The 20,023-nt window shown below is 47.5% G+C and overlaps 1 protein-coding gene across 1 annotated transcript; it reads right to left on the reverse strand.

Moving 5' to 3' along the window:
- Window positions 1-205: 205 nt before the first annotated feature.
- On the reverse strand, window positions 206-3,622 carry LOC311134109 (L-rhamnose-binding lectin CSL3-like; the record flags this gene model as incomplete). Its single annotated transcript, XM_084167695.1, has 7 exons — window positions 206-311; window positions 390-525; window positions 662-706; window positions 2,086-2,204; window positions 2,285-2,420; window positions 2,562-2,606; window positions 3,598-3,622. 7 exons carry the CDS (start codon window positions 3,620-3,622, stop codon window positions 206-208), a joined length of 612 nt encoding a protein of 203 aa, XP_084023821.1.
- Window positions 3,623-20,023: the final 16,401 nt, after the last annotated feature.

A 20,023-nucleotide genomic window follows, 5' to 3' on the forward strand; every position in this document is an offset into this window, starting at 1 on the left:
ACAAAAGGCACAGGTTTACAATGATTTGAAGTTGATTTTGGGGGTTGGAGGAAAATAAACTGATCCACTCGATGAAGAAATCCCAGAAGCCTTTAGGTTCATCAGGGAAGATATCCTGCAAGACAAACATTTCAGTCAGCACCAGCATTCAAGCACCAGCACTCAAGCTCCCAGTCATGTGTGCGAGCATTTATATAACTCACATTTAGTCACAGGTGTAAGCCACCTCCAGGTACTTATAGGTTCCGACACAGGGGTCTCCAAATACGGAGTTGGATGCCGGGACGACACACTGGCTCTTCCCATCACACCTGTGTTTAAAATACAGGTAGAGGTTATCACTACAGCCAATGAGTGTACAGGTAAATACACACCGTTGGTTCCCGTACCTTTGTGCCATCTTACTGGTGGTGGATTGGCTGAGGCAGTTGGTGTTGGTGATTTGGTTAGCGGGGCGCCCAATGGAACACACGTTGCGTTGACGACGACCATAGTTGGCACTCTGGATATGGATCTTACCTTCATCTGAGGGAGACGAGGAAGAGATAGATGAAGAAAAGGAAGAAGGCCAAGGCTGGGTGTTTGTGTGGGCTAGAGACCAATATACACAACACTACATGAGAACGGAGAGGATACCGTACTGTAGTGTTGACCTGCTTACCACATTGTAGTTGAGAATCAGAGCCTTCACATATGGTGCTGCTTACTGCAAGGACAAACAGGAGTTACACCACACTGGCCTGACAAATAAAGGCATACTATGGCTTGGTGAAGTGTTAGTGATGGGCACTAATAGGGAACGTTGATTAATTAATGTTCAGGCATAAACAGAGTTGTAGAAAGTTAAATGCATTATCTTCAACCGTTTTACTGTGGTTTAAGCTCCTTATGAGACGTCGTCATCTCAAACTGCTCAGAATGTGAGAGCAAACTGGTTAAAATTTGCTAGTCGTACCGCTAGACCAAAGCTATATTTCTATACAATTTGTGCCCGTGCCGTCTGAATAGCTATAAACGAGATTTGAGCTAGCTAATGTTGGCTGAAACAGATGTTCACTGTTACACCAGATGAAGTGCGCGCAAGAATCAACTAAGCCACAATGTAAAGGAGACCTTTGTGGTACGACTAACCATCTTTCTTACCATGTGCTAACTGGCTATTTGAGTTAGATATGTACATATAACTAGGAATAAAGTGACAGGGAGTAGAAGCCTGCTGGTTCCAGACTTGGTGCCGCGGTACCACTTGCCATGCAGTAGCAGACAGTAGGACTTGGGTGGCTGGAGTCATTGAAAATGTAGGGCCTTCCGACAACGCATGGTATAGAGGTCCTGATGTCAGGGAGCGCGGTCTCAGTGATGTACTGGGCCGTACGCACTACCCTCTGTAGCGCCTTGCGGTTGGATGCCAAGCAGTTACCATTCCTAGTGGTGATACAGCCAGTCAAAATGCTCTCAATGGTGCAGCTGTAGAACTGAGGATCGGAGGGCCAATACCAAGTATTTTTAGCCTCCTGGGCAGGTTGGAGAAGAGGCATTGTCGTGCCCTCTATACTACTGCTGGTGCATGGACCATGATGGATTCTTAGTGATGCGGACATTGAGGAACTTGAAGCTCTCGAAAAGCTCCATTACAGCCCAGTCGATGAAAACGGGGGCGTGGTCGGCCCTCTATTTCCTGTAGTCCACAATCATCTTCTTCGTCGACGTTGAGCGAGAGGTTGTCATTCTGGCGCCACACTGCCAGGTCTCTGACCTCCCTGTAAGCTATGCTAACGAAAGTTGTTGCCGGCTACTTTGTTCCATAACCACCGTTTGTGGGCTAGCTAGGGTTAGTTAGGAAGTGAGTGTGGTGTAAAAGTGGAGAAAAGAAAAAGGCATGTATTAAAACACATGGTGGCCATAAAACAAAGTTCACAAGCTGGTCCCATTGGTGACCCAACCCATTCTATGGCTTTGCTAGCCATCAGCAGAGTGCGCTCTTTCACCGAAGTATTAAACAATATCCCAACATGCCTCAGTCATACAGATATTCAATTTAACAATACTGGTGCCCACCACCAAGTATTATTAGCACAGACTGACTTGCTACTTGCTGTTGGACACAGGAGTATTTGGTGTCCAGGTACTTATAGGTTCCGACACAGGGGTCTCCAAAAACAGAATTGGATGCCGGGACGACACACTGGCTCTTCCCGTCACACCTGTGTGTCAAAGACAGGTAGTGGTCATCACTACAGCCAATGGGTGTCTACAGGTAAATACACACCACAGGTTCCAGTACCTTGCTGCCATCTTACTGGTGGTGGATTGGCTGAGGCAGTTGGTGTTGGTGAGTTGGTTAGCGGGGCGCCCAATGGAACACACGTTGCGTTGACGACGACCATAGTTGGCACGCTCGATATGGATCTTACCTCTATCTGAGGAAGAGACGGAAAACGAAAATATGGATAAGGAACGAAGGAGAGCAAGGGTTGGCATCGTCGGTGTAGGTAATCTACAGTATAAAACACAGGTGATAGCTGAGAATATACACTGTTCAGTAGTGTTGACTAGCTTACCACATTGTAGTAAAGCATCAGAGCCTTCACATGTGATGCTGCGTGCTGCCAGGACAAATAAACAGGAGTTACACACCACTCACATTGGCTTGGTGTAGTAGTATCATCATCATTATTACACACAGTACCTCCATCCGTTAGTGCACAGCAAGCTGCAACCAGCACTGAAACAACACACAGCCAGTTCAGCAACAATCCACATCATATGCATTTGGACCGTGAAGCTAGAAATGAGCATTTGTCTCTATCCTCAAGCATTTGAGATATTCTAGTGTATTAAAGTAGTCAAGTTTAGCATTTGGTCTCATATTCCATGCATGCAGTGTGACTAAACTTGTTAAACGCATTTGTAGTTGGTTATAGATACTTTTTTGCCTAAAAGGAACTGAATGGTTAAGGTTGTCATTTTGAAGATTAAAATACTAACCTCCCCAGTTATTGATAATGTGAGGAGTTGATATGTGCCCTTGTAGCCTGTCTCACTCGTGCTTTCTTAATCATGGCATTAATTTAAAAGTGTTCAGAAACAGCTAGAAAGATAATAACTCCAGTCACTATTGGGCAAAACATACACCAAAACACACAGCAAATGCAGCCAAAATACCTTGTAGAGTCACATGTTTGATGTAGTCATTGTGTGCAAGGAATATAGGACCAAATACTAATCTTTGGACTACTGTAATATAGTATGGGCAAGTGTCCTAACACTTTTGACATATTCACAAGGGGGCTCTAGATACCGTGCTTTTGTTCTAGACGGTTAAACAGATATGTATTAAAATACCCTCCAATAAAGAGTTCTACCATCATCTCATGAAACATTCAAGCCCTGCAAAATGTATATTCCCATACGATCAGTCTCCCTCTACATTTCCTGCTGTACTGTCAAATTATGGAAATACTGAACTTTAACTTAACGCATCATACTGTAGACCTCAAGTCATATAACACGTACTTCAAAAACTCTGAAATACAAATTTAAACATTTAGTGATATGTATTCTAACCTGCATCATATATAGATGTTGTATACTCACAGGTGACCACCGTCAGTCTGCACATGATGCCAGGTACAAGCGTGGTAGTAGCAGATATGATGAAACTGATGGTAACCTGACCTAATACACCTGGTATTTATGTTATGTGACATGTCTTAATTAACCCAGCTGTATCTATTTTGTGTCCAGGTGCACCTCATTGCAATCAGGGGCTGGGCTTTGCTGATCTGTACCAGGGTTTTGTGTCAGTCTCATAGAGTTATATAGAGGACTCTAGATGGCTAAAATCCATTTTGGCATGAACATTGCCATTGAGGGCTTCCACCAATTTAAAGAAGTCATCCGGGTGGGGCTTCCTGGTTAAGGAAGAATCACATGGGCCACGTTCAGTTGCAAAACCTTCTAGAGCGTTGCAGATATACATTTCATGAATAGAGCCAACGTATTTCCTTATTATTATTATTATTATTATTATTATGTCGGAGAGACATGTTTGTTCACCATAGCATATTCTTAAACTTCCAAAACGTTGCGTCCTGCTGAACGCGCCCCATTATTCCATCCGGGTCATCAGGAGGGATCAGCCAATGAATTACACTCGTGAGCAAACATTGCATGACTGTAGGTGGCAGAAAATCTCCAACTTTGACTTTATACCTATGTGGCAGTGTGCACCTTTTAGTTTGTTTGCAAACTCATAGAAATAGTAGAAGAAGAAAATGGACTGCTTTTAAATGCATATTGACTCAATATTATCTTTAATTTGATTTGATTTGATTGGAGCTGCCCGTGCGCTCACAGACTCCATAATGGGACACATATTAGATGATATACTGTATCTATCATTCTCTATGGTCAGATCCCCATGAGGTATTCTTCTGGTGGCTGGGTGTCCTCTTCCTCACCTCACCACCATCTGGAGAGCCCTGTGGTTACAATTGCCATACCAGGCGGTGTTACAGCCCTACAGGATGCTCTCAATGGTGCAGCAGTAGAAGTTAATTTACATTTTAGTCATTTAGCAGATGCTGTTATCCAGAGCGACTTCCAATTAGTGAGTGCATTCATTTTTCATACTGGCCCCCCGTGGGGTTCAGACCCAGGTCCCCGAGCTTAGTGAGGACATTGGAGGGCACTATGGCATTGAAGGCTGAGCTGTAGTCGATGAACTGCATTCTTACATAGGTATTCCTTTTGTCCAAACGGGATAGGGCAGTGTGCAGTGCGATGCCGATTTCGTCATCCGTGGATCTGTTGGGGCGGGATGCAAATTGTAGTGGGTCTAGGGCAGGGCACTCCAACCCTGTTCCTGGAGAGCTACCATCCTGTAGGTTTTCAATCCAACCCCAGTTGTAACTAACCTGATTCAGCTTATCAACCAGATAATTATTAGAATCAGGTGCGTAGATTAGGGTTGGAGTTAAAACCTACAGGACAGTAGCTCCAGGAACAGAGTTGAGAGCCCTGGTCCAGGGTGTCGGGTAAGGTGGAGGTGATATGATCCTTAACTAGCTTCTCAAAGTACTTCATGATGACAGAACTGAGTGCGATTGGGCAATAGTCATTTGGTATTTTATTAGGATCCCCATTAGCTGTTGCAAAAGCAGCAGCTACTCTTCCTGGGGTCCACACACAACATGACATAATACAGAACATTAATAGACAAGAACAGCTCAAGGACAGATCTACATAAAAAAATTTAAAAAAATGCACCCAAGACTACATATGAATGCATATACACAAACTATCTAGGTCAAGTAGGGGATAAGAGTTGTGCTGTGAGGTGTTGATTTATCTGTTGTTTGAAACCAGGTTTGCTGTTTATTTGAGCAATATAAGATGGAACGGAGTTCCATGCAATAATGGGTTTATATAATACTGTACGCTTTCTTGAATTTGTTCTGGATTTGAGGACTGTGAAAAGACCCCTGGTGGCATGTCAGGTGGGGTAAGTGTGTGTGTCAGAGCTGTGTGTAAGTTGACTATGCAAACAATTTGGGATTTTCAACACATTAATGTTTCTCATAAAAGGAAGAGGTGATGCAGTCAGTCTCTCCTGAACTGTTAGCCAAGAGAGACTGGCATGCATAGTATTTATATCAGCCCTCTGATTAGTTCAGTTACCTTTGCTTTCATGGGTACAGGAACAATTGTGGATATCTTGAAGCAAGTGGGGACAACAGACTGGGATAGGGAGATTTTGAAAAGTCCATTAACCTGCCCTGAACCTTAGTCACTGTTACTAGCCGGCAATCACCCGGTACTCTACCCTGCACCTTAGATGCTGCTGTCCTATGTACAAAGCAGTGGAGGCTCCTCAGAGGAGGAAGGAGAGGACCATCCTCCTCAGTGAATTTCATTAAAAATAAAATTGTAAAACATTTTTTACATAAAACTGTACTAAATATAATCACGTCACCAAATTATTGATTAAAACGCACTGTTTTGCAATGAAGGTCTACAGTAGCCTCAACAGCACTCTGTAGGGTAGCACCATGGTGTAGCCAGAGGACAGCTAGCTTCCGTCCTCTTCTGGGTACATTGACTTCAATACAAAACCTTGTAGGCTCTTGGTTCTCACCCCCTTCCATAGAGTTACACAGTAATTATGACAACTTCCAGAGGACGTCCTCCAACAAATCAGAGCTCTTGCAGCATGAACTGACATGTTGTCCACCCAGTCAAAGGATCAGAGAATGAATATAGTACTGAAAGCATAAGCTACAGCTAGTTAGTACTGCAGAGCATAAAATGTGGTGAGTAGTTGACTCAAAGAGAAAGAGTAGTTGAACAGTTTTGAGCTAATTCATTTATTCCAAAATGAAAGAGAAGCAAGATAGAAATAGTCAGTTTTTTTCACTTACTTGGCTAGCATATGCAGCTACTGAAACACCCTGCTCAAACAGAGGCATACTGTCACGTTCGTTGAATGACGGGTCAGACCAAGGCGCAGCGTGATATGCGTACATGTTTATTAACGTAATAAACAACACGACAAAGTAATCGAAACGTGAAGTCCAAGGTAGTACAGAACAACAAACCTTACATGGAATAAGATCCCACAACTAGACAGTGCCAATAGGCTGCCTAAGTATGGTCCCCAATCAGAGACAACGAGCAACAGCTGCCTCTGATTGGGAACCACACCGGCCAACAGATCCACACATACTAGATCGACAACATAGAAAAAGCACAACAAGGAATATACACACCCTGACTCAACATATATGCGTCCCCTGAGTCAGGGCGTGACACATGCTATGTTAGATAGCTGGCTATGACTTTCCAACACAACACTGGAACTCTTCCAAGTCAAGGTAAGCTTTGGGTTTTACAAATGTATTGCCACGGGGCCCGCTAGAAGGATTACTTTTATACTATTCCAGGTATTCCTTAAAGAGGTAGGGTTTCAAGTGTCTCCGGAAGGTGGTCAGTGACTCCGCTGTCCTGGCGTCGTGGGGGAGCTTGTTCCACCATTGGGGTGCCAGAGCAGCAAATAGCTTTGACTGGGCTGAGCGGAAATTGTACGTCCGTAGAGGTAGGGGAGCTAGCAGGCCAGAGGTGGATGACCGCAGTGCCCTCGTTTGGGTGTAGGGTCTGATCAGAGCCTGAAGGTAAGGAGGTGCCGTTCCCCTCACAGCTCCGTAGGCAAGCACCATGGTCTTGTAGTAGATGAGAGCCTCAACTGGAAGCCAGTGGAGTGTGCGGAGGAGCAGGGTGACATGAGAGAACTTGGGAAGGTCGAACACCAGACGGGCTGCAGCGTTCTGGATAAGTTGTAGGGTTTAATGGCAGAGGCAGGGAGCCCAGCCAACAGCGAGTTGCTGTAATCCAGACGAGAGATGACAAGTGCCTGGATTAGGACCTGTGCCTCTTTCTGTGTAAGGTAGGGTCGTACTCTGCGATTGTTGTAGAGCATGAACCTGCAGGATCGGGTCACCGCCTTGATGTTAGCGGAGAACGACAGGGTGTTGTCCAGGGTCATGCCAAGGCTCTTCGCACTCTGGGAGGGGGACACAACGGAGTTGTCAACCGTGATAGCGAGATCATGGAACGGGCAGTCCTTCCCCGGGAGGAAGAGCAGCTCCGTCTTGCCGAGGTTCAGCTTGAGGTGGTGATCCGTCATCCATACTGATATGTCTGCCAGACATGCAGAGATGCGATTCGCCACCTGGTTATCAGAAGGGGGAAAGGAGAAGATTAGTTGTGTGTCGTCAGCGTAGCAATGATAGGAGAGGCCATGTGAGGATATGACAGAGCCAAGTGACTTGGTGTATAGCGAGAATAGGAGAGGGCCCAGAACTGAGCCCTGGGGGACACCAGTGGTGAGAGCACGTGGTGCGGAGACAGCTTCTCGCCACGCCACTTGGTAGGAGCGACCGGTCAGGTAGGACGCAATCCAAGAGTGAGCCGCGCCGGAGATGCCCAGCTCGGAGAGGGTGGAGAGGAGGATCTGATGGTTCACAGTATCAAAGGCAGCAGACACGTCTAGAAGGACAAGAGCAGAGGAGAGAGAGTTAGCTTTAGAAGTGAGGAGAGCCTCCGTGACACAGAGAAGAGCAGTCTCAGTTGAATGACCAGTCCTGAAACCTGACTGGTTTGGATCAAGAAGGTCATTCTGAGAGAGATAGCAAGAGAGTTGGCTAAAGACGGCACGCTTAATAGTTTTGGAGAGAAAAGAAAGAAGGGATACTGGTCTGTAGTTGTTGACATCAGAGGGATCGAGTGTTGGTTTTTTGAGAAGGGGTGCAACTCTCGCTCTCTTGAAGACGGAAGGGACATAGCCAGCGGTAAATGATGAGTTGATCAGCGAGGTGAGGTAAGGGAGAAGGTCACCGGAGATGGTCTGGAGAAGACAGGAGGGGATAGGGTCAAGCGGGCAGGTTGTTGGGCGGCCTATCTGGAGAGAGAGGGGAGAAAGAAGTCAAAGCATAGGGTAGGGCAGTATGAGCAGGACCAGCAGTGTCATTTGACTTAACAAACGAGGATCGGGGACGTCGTCAACCTTCTTTTCAAAATGGTTGACGAAGTCATCCACAGAGAGGGGGGGGGGGGGGGGGATTCAGCAGGGAGGAGAATGTGGCAAAGAGCTTCCTAGGGTTAGAGGTGGATGCTTGGAATTTAGAGTGGTAGAAAGTGGCCTTAGCAGCAGAAACAGATGAAGAAAATGTAGAGAGGAGGGAGTGAAAAGATGCCAGGTCTGTAGGGAGTCTAGTTTTCTTCCATTTCCGCTCAGCTGCCCAGAGCTCTGTTCTGTGAGCTCGCAATGAGTCATCAAGCCACAGAGCTGGAGGGGAGGACCGAGCCGCCCGGGAGGATAGGGGACATAGAGAGTCAAAGGATGCAGAAAGGGAGGAGAGGAGGGTTGAGGAGGCAGATTCAAGAGATTGGAGGGAGAAGGTTTTAGCAGAGGGAAGAGATGATAGGATGGAAGAGGAGAGAGTAGCGGGAGAGAGAGAGCGAAGGTTGCGACTGCGCATTACCATCTGTGTAGGGGCAGAGTGAGTAGTGTTGGAGGAGAGGGAGAGAGAAAAGGATACAAAGTAGTGGTCGGAGACTTGGAGGGGAGTTGCAGTGAGATTACTAGAAGAACAGCATCTAGTAAAATGAGGTCAAGCGTATTGCCTGCCTTGTGAGTAGTGGGGGACGGTGAGAGGGTGAGGTCAAAAGAGGAGAGGAGTGGAAAGAAGGAGGCAGAGAGAAATGAGTCAAATGTAGACGTAGGGAGGTTGAAATCCCCCAAAACTGTGAGGGGTGAGCCATCCTCAGGAAAGGAACTTATCAAGGTGTCAAGCTCATTGATGAACTCTCCAAGGGAACCTGGAGGGCGATAGATGACAAGGATATTAACCTTAAATGGGTAGTGACTGTGACAGCGTGGAATTCAAATGAGGAGATAGACAGATGGGTTAGGGGAAAAATTGAGAATGACCACTTGGGAGAGATGAGGATTCCTGTGCCACCACCCCTCTGACCAGATGCTCTCGGGGTATGCGAGAACACATGGTCAGACGAGGAGAGAGCAGCAGGAGTAGCAGTGTTTTCAGTGGTAATCCATGTTTCCGTCAGCGCCAAGAAGTCGAGGGACTGGAGGGTAGCATAGGCTGGGATGAAGTCTGCCTTGTTGGCAGCAGAACGGCAGTTCCAGAGGCTGCCTGAGACCTGGAACTCCACGTGGGTCATGCGTGCAGGGACCACCAGGTTAGAGAGGCAGCAGCCACGCGGTGTGAGGCGTTTTTGTAGCCTGTGCGGAGAGGAGAGAACAGGGATAGGCAGAGGCATAGTTGACAGGCTGCAGCAGATGGCTACAATAATGCAGAGGAGATCGGAATAAAATGAACTAAACATCTGGGAAAGGAGAGAGCGGGGCCTCCCTCACCACAACTCCCAAATATAACTCTCCCAACTTCCACCTCAGAAACTATAATTGTTGTAAACTACAGCGGTTCAATGTTTTCTAGGAATAGACTAACCTAGTTTATTCAGCTAGCTAACTAGGTGCAGTATTATTCCGTGAAAAACGTCCGGGCACCTCGTTATAAGACGCCACAGCCAGCTAGCATGCCGGTCTCCAACAGCAGGGTTTAGCGCCAATACTCAGCCACAACAACCACCAGTGTATCAACACACAAGCAGATCGTTCGTGTCCGTGTCTAACGTTGTGGGCTAGTCCCGACAGCTCTTGAGAGTCCGTCGTCAACTTATTCAGCCAGTTAGTTAGCTAGAATAGTTAGCAAACTAGCTAGCCATTGCTTTCAGACAAAGAAGAACCCCCTCCTTTCACGGCACGAACACACAGAGAGAGACAAACTAACGTTAACTAGTCACCCATGTCCCGAATTCCTTGAGCGACTCGGGCTATCAATATGTAAAAAACAAAACACAAGTGTAGGTTATGACTTACCCCTAGCAGCTACTGTTAGCTAGCCAAGTGCAACGCTAGCCACTGAATTGACTCATCATCTCTTGCACATCTATCATTCCAGTGTTAATACTAATTGTAATTATTTTGCACTATAGCCTATTTATTGCCTTACCTCCATAACTTGCTACATTTGCACACACTGTATATATATTTTTTTCTGTTGTATTTTTGACATTGTTTTGTTTTACCCCATATGTAACTCTGTGTTGTTGTTTTTATCACACTGCTTTGCTTTATCTTGGCCAGGTCGCAGTTGTAAATGAGAACTTGTTCTCAACTGGCTTACCTGGTTAAATAAAGGTGAAATAAAAAAATAAAATAAACTAATTCAAGGGTTTTTCTTTATTTTTTGCTATTTTCTAGATTTTTACACACATAGAATCATGTATTAACCAAAAAAGGGTTAAACAGATCAAAATAGATTTGAGATTTGAGATTCTTCAAAGTAGCCACCCTTTGCCTTGATGACAGCTTTGCACAGTCTTGGCATTCTCTCAACCAGCTTCATGAGGAAGTCACCTAGAATGCATTTCAATTAACAGGTGTTCCTTGTTAAACGTTCATTTGTGGAATTTCTTTCCTTCTTAATGCATTTGAGCCAAACAGTTGTGTTGTGACAAGGTAGGGGTGTTATACAGAAGATATCCCTATTTGGTAAAAGACCTAGTCCATATTATGGCAAGAACAGCTCAAATAAGCAAAGAGAAATGGCAGTCCATCATTACTTTAAGACATGAAGGTCAGTCAACCCAGAACATTTCAAGAACTTTGAAAGTTTCTTCAAGTGCAGTCGCAAAAACCCTCAAGCGCTATGATGAAACTGGCTCTCATGAGGACCGCCACAGGAATGGAAGACCAAGGAGTAACCTGCAGAGGATCAGTTCATTAGAGTTACCAGCCTCAGAAATTGCATCCCAAATAAATGCTTCACAGAGTTCAAGTAACAAACACATCTCAACATCAACTGTTCAGAGGAGACAGCGTGAATCAGGCCTTCATGGTCGAAATGCTGCAAAGAAACCACTACTATAGGACACCAATAAGAAGAAGAGACTTGTATGGGTTAAGAAACACGAACAATGGACATTATTCCAGTCGAAATATGTCCTTTGGTCTAATGAGTCCAAATTTGAGATTTTTGGTTTCAACGTCGTGAGTCGCAGAGTAGGAAAATGGATGATCTCCGCACGTGTGGTTTCCACCATGAAGCATGGAGGAGGAGGAGGTGTGATGGTTTGGGGGTGCTTTGCTGGTGACACTTGTCTGTGATTTATTTAGAATTCAAGGCACACTTAACCAGCATGGCTACCACAGCATTCTGCAGTGATACACCATCCCATCTGGTTTGCGATTAGCGGGACTATCATTTGTTTTTCAACAGGACAATGACCCAACACACCTCCAGGCTGTGTAAGGGCATCAGATGAGCTGGCCTCCACAATCCCCCGACCTCAACCCAATTGAGATGGTTTGGAATGAGATGGACAGCAGAGTGAAGGAAAAGGAGCCAACAAGTGCTCAGCATATGTGGGAACTCCTTCAAGACTGTTGGAGAAGCATTCCTCCTGAAGCCGGTTGAGAGAATTCCAATAGTGTGCAAAGCTGTCACCAAGGCTAAAGGGTCGCTATTTTGAAGAAACTAAAATCTAAAATCCATTTTGATTTTTATAATTTTTTTTGGGTTACTACATGATTCCATGTGTGTTATTTCATAGTTTTGATGCATCCACTATTATTATACAATGTAGAAAATAGTAAAAATAAAGACAAACCCTTGAATGAGTAGGTGTCCAAACTTTTGACTGGTACTGTATATATATATATATATATAACTTTTGTTTTTTTATACTCAGATTGCTCATTCTAATATTTCTTAGTTCCTTTATTAACAATGTTTGAGATGTTTGTATTGTTAGTTATTACTGCACTGGAACTACCTTCTGCACTGGAACTACCTTCCGGAGACATTTGAAACCCCTCCTCTTTAAGGAATACCTGGGATAGAATAAAGTAATCCTTCTACCCCCCCCCCCCCCCCCCCCCCCCCAAAAAAAAAATATGTTAAGTGGTTATGCCACTGGCTATAAGGCGAATGCACCAATTTGTAAGTCGCCCTGGATAAGAGCGTCTGCTAAATGACGTAAAATGTAAAAATGTAAAATGTAACTAAAGATTGAAACATAGGCATTTTGTTGCACCTGCGATAACATCTGCAAAATATCTGTAGTCAGCAGTCTGATGGCTTGTAAATAGAAACAGTCTCCAAGCCTGTTGGTATCAGATTTCATACTCCTATACGGTCTGCCCGACAGTAAGGGAGAGAAGAGCTCGTGGCTGGGGTGTGTTGGGTCCATGATAATGCTGCGTGCCTTCCTCAGGCAGTGGATGTCCTGGATGGGTGGGAGCACGGTCCCAGTGATGTACTGGGCCATCTTCACCACCCGCTGGAATGCCTTGCAGTTGTGGACGGAGTAATTCTCATACCAGGCCATGATGCATCTGGTCAGGACGCTCTCGATGGTGCAGCGGTAGTATTTTGAGACGACCCGGAGCGGCACACCGAATTTCATCAGCGACCTTAGGAAGGAGAGACGCTGTTGTCATGTTGGTCCATGACAAATCTGCAACGATGTGGACGCCGAGGAACTTAAAACTCATGACTCTCTCTACTGCAGTCCCGTTGATGTGGATCGGGGTATGTTCCCTCTGCTTCGTGAAGTCAACAATCAACTCCTTTCTTTTGCTGACGTTGAGGGAGAGGTTGTTCTCATGACACTACAATGCCAGTACACATAGCTGCTCCCTATAGGCTGACTCGTCATTGTTGGTTATCAGGCCTACAACCGTGGTGTCGACAACAATCTTGTTGGAGTTGGTGTCGTGCAAAGCCACACAGTCATGCGTAAACAGGGACTACAGCAGAGGACTGAGGACACACCCCTGGGGGTCACCAATGTTGAGTCAGTGTCTCATTAAAGCAGGTGGGTCTACAGCCTGGGACAGGTACAGGTTGAAGATGCCCAAGAAGATGCCCGCCAGCTGGTCAGCACACACTCGGAGGATGCGGCCAGGGATGCCATCTGGGCCGGCGGCTTTGTGAGTATTCAGCTTTGAGAGTTTTTCTTCACGTCTGACTCAGAGTGAAAGCACCTGGTTGTCCGGAGGAGCAAGAGTCTTCCTGGATGACTTGGTATTGTCTGCCTCGAAGCGAGCATAGAATGTGCTCAGCTCTTCTGATCAGGAGGTGTTGGTGGATATCGCACAGCTGGATTGGCCTTTGCAGTCTGTGATAGTCTGCAGTCCTTGCCACAAGCGATGCAAGTCTGTTGTCAAACATCAATTCAAGTTTGAGTCTGTATTGTCTTCTTGCATCCCTAATGGATTTGAGGAGCTCGTACCTGTTTGCCTTGTATGCGTTGAACACCACCAAGACATCGGGGTTCGTTCTGCGGATATTGAATGCTGCAGAATGGGCTCTCATCATTGTACGGATTTCTACGTTCATCAAGGGTTTTTGATTGGGGTATATCCAAATTATTATTGTGTGTACATCAACACATTTCCTAATGAAGCCTGTGACTGACGATGTATATTCCTTAATGTTGATGGATGGGTTTTCTCCAAACAATCCTGCAGCATTGAGCCTGCCTCTGTCCAGTGCCTCACTATTCGCTGTGCTGGTGGCTCCCTCTTTTAGGCGGGAAATAGGAACAGAGAGATGTGATCTGATTGACCGAAGTGGGATGGCTTTGTACTTGTCATGGATGTTTGCTCATACATGGTCAAGCACGCTGGATCCTCTTGATGGGCAGGATACATGTTGGTGATATTTTGAGAACATTTGTAATGAGGCTCCTAGCACTGTCAGAGATAGAGAAAGGAGGAGATAGGAATCCTAATGAATGGAGAAAGGTGTAACACCCCACCCAGCAGACTGTAGACTAATCACATTCACCATGTCATGCTGCGTCACACGGTTGCTAAACTAATCATAAAGTAATCCCTTCTCAAAGTCGAGAAACCTGCCTATTTTTCTCGAGAGTACGTAATGTAACAATTCTAAATGTGTACGATAATATCAAACATCTCGGATTACATTTGCAATGTACTTCTTGTTCACAAAATAGGCTAATGTGTCACGAATTCCGCCGAGACTGCTCCTCCTCCTTGTTCGGGCAGGCTTCGGCGTTCATCGTCCCCGGAGTACTAGCTGCTACCGTTTGATGTTATCTATGTTTGTTTGGTCTTATCTGATTAGTGCACCTGTTCCATATCTCGTATTGATTATGTCACCTATAAGTTTCCTTTGGTTTTGTTTGTAGTTGTGTGTTGTTGTACACCTGTCCGTTGGTGTAGGTTATTTGTTTTCTTGTAGTTAGTGCTTTTCGCACTTTCGCACTGTTTTGCGTATTCACTCGCCTCCTTTTTGTTGAGGCCCGTTGGATTTGTATTTTGCTCCTGTGACTATTAAAGTCGGATCAACTAAGCTTCTGTGTCCTGCGCCTGACTCCAACACCGCATCCACATCAGCCCCTGACAGAACAACACACCATACAATGGAGTCAGCAGGAGCAGCGGCGGCAACCGAGTCGCTGGAGGATCGGGTCAGCTGCCAGAACGCCATGATCCAGCAACTCGGCTCCGCCATGCAGGAGGTAATGAACACCCTGCGCCGATGGGAAAGGGGAGGCGTGCCCACACCTCGTCCTACATTACCACCACCATCGGCCAGCCCCACCAGACCAGCTCCGGAATCCAGTGGGATTCGGCTCTCGCTCCCGAGGGAGTATGATGGCACCGCAGCCGGGTGTCAAGGGTTCCTCCTTCAGGTGGAACTCTACCTGGCCACCATACACCCGGCGCCCTCGGGATACGAGAGCATTTCCGCCCTCATCTCCTGTCTCTCCGGCAAGGCGTTGGAGTGGGCCAACGCCGAATGGAGGGGAATAGACGCCGCCACCATCAGCTACGCTGAGTTCTCCCGCCGCTTCAGGGCAGTTTTCGATCACCCTCCTGAGGGTAAAGCGGCGGGGGAGCGTCTGTTCCACCTCCGACAGGGGAAGAGGAGCGCACATAGGTTCGCCCTGGATTTCCAGACTCTAGCCGCGGATGCGGGGTGGAATGAGAGGGCCCTCATCGATTACTATCGGTGTAGCCTGCGTGAGGATGTTCGTCGAGAGCTGAACTGCAGGGACACCAATCTGTCCTTCGACCAGCAAGTGGACATGTCTATCCGTCTGGATACACTGCTGGCCACCCGCGGACGTCCCGAGATGGGGCCGTCCATTTCATCCCCCAGCACCTCCGAGCCGAGCCCAATGGAGCTCGGGGGTGCTGGCGCTAGAGAGAGTAGGAGAGAGAACCCGAGTGGGGCCGTCCCCTGCACCAGCTGTGGCCGTAGAGGACACTCTGCGGCTAGGTGCTGGGGAGGGTCTCCAAGGAATCGAGGCAACAGGTCGCTCACTGGGGAGTCATTGCAGGTGAGTAGGCGCCCCACTCACCCAGAGCTCTCTGTTGTTCACTTGTGTATACGTGTGGTATTTCCTCAGGTTCCATCTCATTCCCAGCATAAGGCGCTAGTCGATTCAGGCGCAGCTGGGAATTTTATTGATTGGACATTTTGTTCTAAGTTAGGGATTCCCCTCCTGCCCGTTGATGCACCCTTTCCTGTCCATGCCCTAGATAGCCGCCCGTTGGGATCTGGGTTGATTAGGGAGGTCACAGCTCCACTAAAGATGAAGACGCATGGGGGTCTTGAGGAGATTATTCAGTTGTGCCTCATTGACTCTCCTGCGTATCCCGTGGTGCTGGGGCTTCCTTGGTTAATCACCCATGACCCCACCATTTCGTGGCAACAGAGAGCTCTCAAGGAATGTTCTGGCCAGTGTGTTGGGCGATGTTTAGGTGTTTCCGTTGGGGCGACCACGGTGGAGAGTCCGAATCAAGTGCCCGCAATGCACATTCCCCCTGAGTATGAGGATTTGGCACTTGTGTTCAGCAAGATGAGGGCGACGCGATTGCCACCTCATAGACAGGGAGATTGTGCGATAAACCTCCAGACAGGTGCGGCACTTCCGCGGAGCCATGTGTATCCTCTGTCTCAAGAGGAGACGGCGGCTATGGAAACCTACATAGCTGAGTCCCTGAGACAAGGATACATACGGCCCTCTACTTCCCCTGCATCCTCGAGTTTCTTTTTTGTGAAAAAGAAGGATGGAGTTTTGCGCCCGTGTATTCATTATAGTAGTCTCAATCAGATCACTGTGAAATACAGTTACCCTCTACCTCTGATTGCGAGTATGACTGAATCATTACGCGGAGCGCGTTTCTTCACAAAACTGGATCTCAGGAGCGCTTATAACTTGGTGCGCATTAGGGAGGGAGATGATTGGAAGACGGCATTTAGTACCACCTCAGGTCATTATGAGTATCTTGTCATGCCATACGGTTTAATGAATTCTCCTTCAGTCTTCCAATCATTTGTGGACGAGATCTTCCGGGACCTGCATGGGCAGGCAGTGGTAGTGTACATTGACGACATCCTAGTGTACTCTGCTAAATGAGCCGAGCATGTAGCCCTGGTGCGCCGAGTGTTGGGTAGGCTGTTGGAGCTTGACTTGTATGTCAAGGCAGAGAAATGTCTGTTTTTCCAGGAGTCCATCTCCTTCTTGGGTCATCGGTTGTCCGCGTCAGGGGTGAAGATGGAGATTGACCGGGTGTCAGCCATGCGTAACTGGCAAACCCCAACCACTGTTAAAGAGGTGCAGCAGTTTTTGGGTTTTGCCAATTACTACCGGAGGTTTATCCGGGGTTTTGGACAGGTAGCAGCTCCCATTACTTCCCTGCTGAAGGGGGGCCCGGTGCGTTAGCAGTGGTCGGCTGAAGCGGACAGGGCGTTTCGTAAACTGAAGGACCTGTTCACTTCGGCTCCGGTGCTGGCGCACCCGGACCCCACTTTAGCGTTCCAGGTAGAGGTGGACGCGTCAGAGGCCGGGATTGGGGCAGTACTGTCGCAACGCTCCGGCACGCCTCCTAAGCTCCGTCCCTGCGCTTTTTATTCTAAAAAGCTCAGCCCGGCGGAGCGTAATTATGACGTAGGGGACAGGGAGCTGTTAGCCGTGGTTCAAGCCCTAAAGGTGTGGAGGCATTGGCTTGAGGGGGCTCAACACCCTTTTCTCATTCTGACTGACCATCGTAACCTGGAGTACATCCGGGCAGCGAGGAGATTGAACGCTCGTCAGGCTAGGTGGAACATGTTCCTGACCCGGTTCGTTTTTAAGATCACTTACATCCCAGGGTCCCAGAACGGTAAGGCAGACGCCCTGTCCCGGCGGTATGACGCAGAGGAGAGGTCCATTGAGCCCACTCCCATACTGCCGGAGTCTTGTCTGGTGGCACCGGTGGTATGGGAGGTCGATGCGGAAATTGAGCGGGCGTTACGCACCGACCCTACTCCCCCAGAGTGTCCAGTGGGTCGGACGTACGTGCCGCTCGAGGTCCGTGATCGTCTCATCTATTGGGCTCATACGTCACCCTCCACTGGACATCCAGGTATTGGCCGGACAGTGCACTGCCTTAGTGTTAAGTACTGGTGGCCAACATTGGCTAGGGACGTGAGGGTTTATGTCTCCTCCTGCTCGGTGTGCGCTCAGTGTAAGGTGCCTAGACACCTGCCCAGGGGGAAGTTACAACCCCTGCCCGTTCCACAACGGCCGTGGTCTCACCTCTCGGTGGACTTTGTCACGGACCTTCCCCCCTCTCAGGGGAATACCACTATTCTGGTCGTTGTGGATCGGTTCTCTAAGGCCTGTCGTCTCATTCCAATGCCGGGTCTCCCTACTGCCCTACAGACCGCTGAGGCTTTGTTCAACCACGTCTTCCGGCACTACGGGGTTCCCGAGGATATAGTGTCTGATCGGGGTCCCCAATTCACCTCTAGAGTCTGGAGGGCGTTCATGGAACGCTTGGGGGTCTCGGTTAGCCTTACCTCGGGTTACCACCCGGAGAGTATTTTTATTTTTATTTTTTTATTTAACCAGGTAAGCCAGTTGAGAACAAGTTCTCATTTACAACTGCGACCTGGCCAAGATAAATAAATAGTAATGGGCAGGTGGAGAGTGTGAACCAGGATGTGGGTAGGTTTCTGAGATCCTATTGCCAGGGCCGGCCGGAGGAGTGGTCGGGGTATATCCCCTGGGCAGAGATGGCTCAGAACTCTCTCCGCCACTCCTCAACTAACCTGACCCCTTTTCAGTGTGTGTTAGGTTATCAGCCGGTTCTGGCACCATGGCATCAGAGCCAGATCGAGGCTCCTGCGGTGGATGAGTGGTTTCGGCGCTCGGAGGAGACGTGGAACGCTGCCCACGTACATCTGCAGTGGGCCATCCGCAGGCAGAAGGCAAGCGCCGACCTCCACCGCAGTGAGGGTCCAGTCTACACCCCTGGAGATCGAGTCTGGCTCTCGACTCGAAACCTGCCCCTTCGCCTGCCCTGCCGGAAGATTGGCCGGCGGTTTGTGGGGCCATTTAAAGTCCTGAGGAGATTGAATGAGGTGTGTTACAGGTTGCAACTGCCTAATGACTATCACATTAACCCCACATTCCATGTGTCTCTCCTCAGGCCGGTGGTATCTGGTCCACTCCAGGAGAGTGAGATAAGAGAGACCCCTCCGCCCCCACTGGACATCGAGGTTGATGGTGCGCGTCGCCAGCCCGGCCCGGCCTGTTCCTGCCACTCGCACCAAGCCTACGGTGTACGTCGCCAGCCCGGACATTAACTCAACTGAACTGTTATGATCTGTCCTTTCCTGAGGTTACTACGGATGGTGTCGTAATGCATTGCAGAGATCATTTGGCCCAGAACGGTGTAAACCTCAATAAAAACCAAAAATCCTCTACTCGGCTGAAGAGGAACAACAAAGGCATTGAAGACGTTCCTGTCTGACTACCTCTGCCAGGAGACCTGAATCCAGCATCAAATCAAAGCAATCAATTGCCTTCTCCTTTGTGCCTTTTCTTTCAAGAATGTGAGGAAAGAGGTATATGGCAAATGCAACGTTCTTCCTAGTTTGGGTATACTGGGTTGCACATGGACAAAACAGGATGATGTTGGAGGTGTGGCGGTTCAGGTGTGACATTGGAATTGGGACATTGCTATGGGCATTCCAAGATGAACTATGAAGCTATCTGAAGAACATAATGAAGACGCCAGAAGATTGAGTGCCGGTTGAGGAGGGGAGTGTTAGTTGAGGTAGTATGTTGATTAAGGAGGTATTATACACTAGTAAATTTATAGTAATTTGGACAATGCATTAAGGTACTGATCTGTTGTAATTCTTATTATGAGGAAGTTAATGCTAGAATTATTATAATATAAATATACATTCGGCCAGTATCAATATGTGCCAAGGTGAGAGTTTTAACTTTGAATGATGGAACAAAGGTGACTAATTAAGAATTGTCATTCTAATGTTGTTTTGGGTAATTAATTTGATTATGATTATAAATTATAAGTGGTGTCAAGCGTGCTGTAGGTGGGTGT

The sequence above is a fragment of the Coregonus lavaretus genome (genome assembly GCF_964263955.1).
Source record: "Coregonus lavaretus genome assembly, chromosome: 8".
NCBI classification, from domain to species: Eukaryota; Metazoa; Chordata; class Actinopteri; order Salmoniformes; family Salmonidae; genus Coregonus; species Coregonus lavaretus.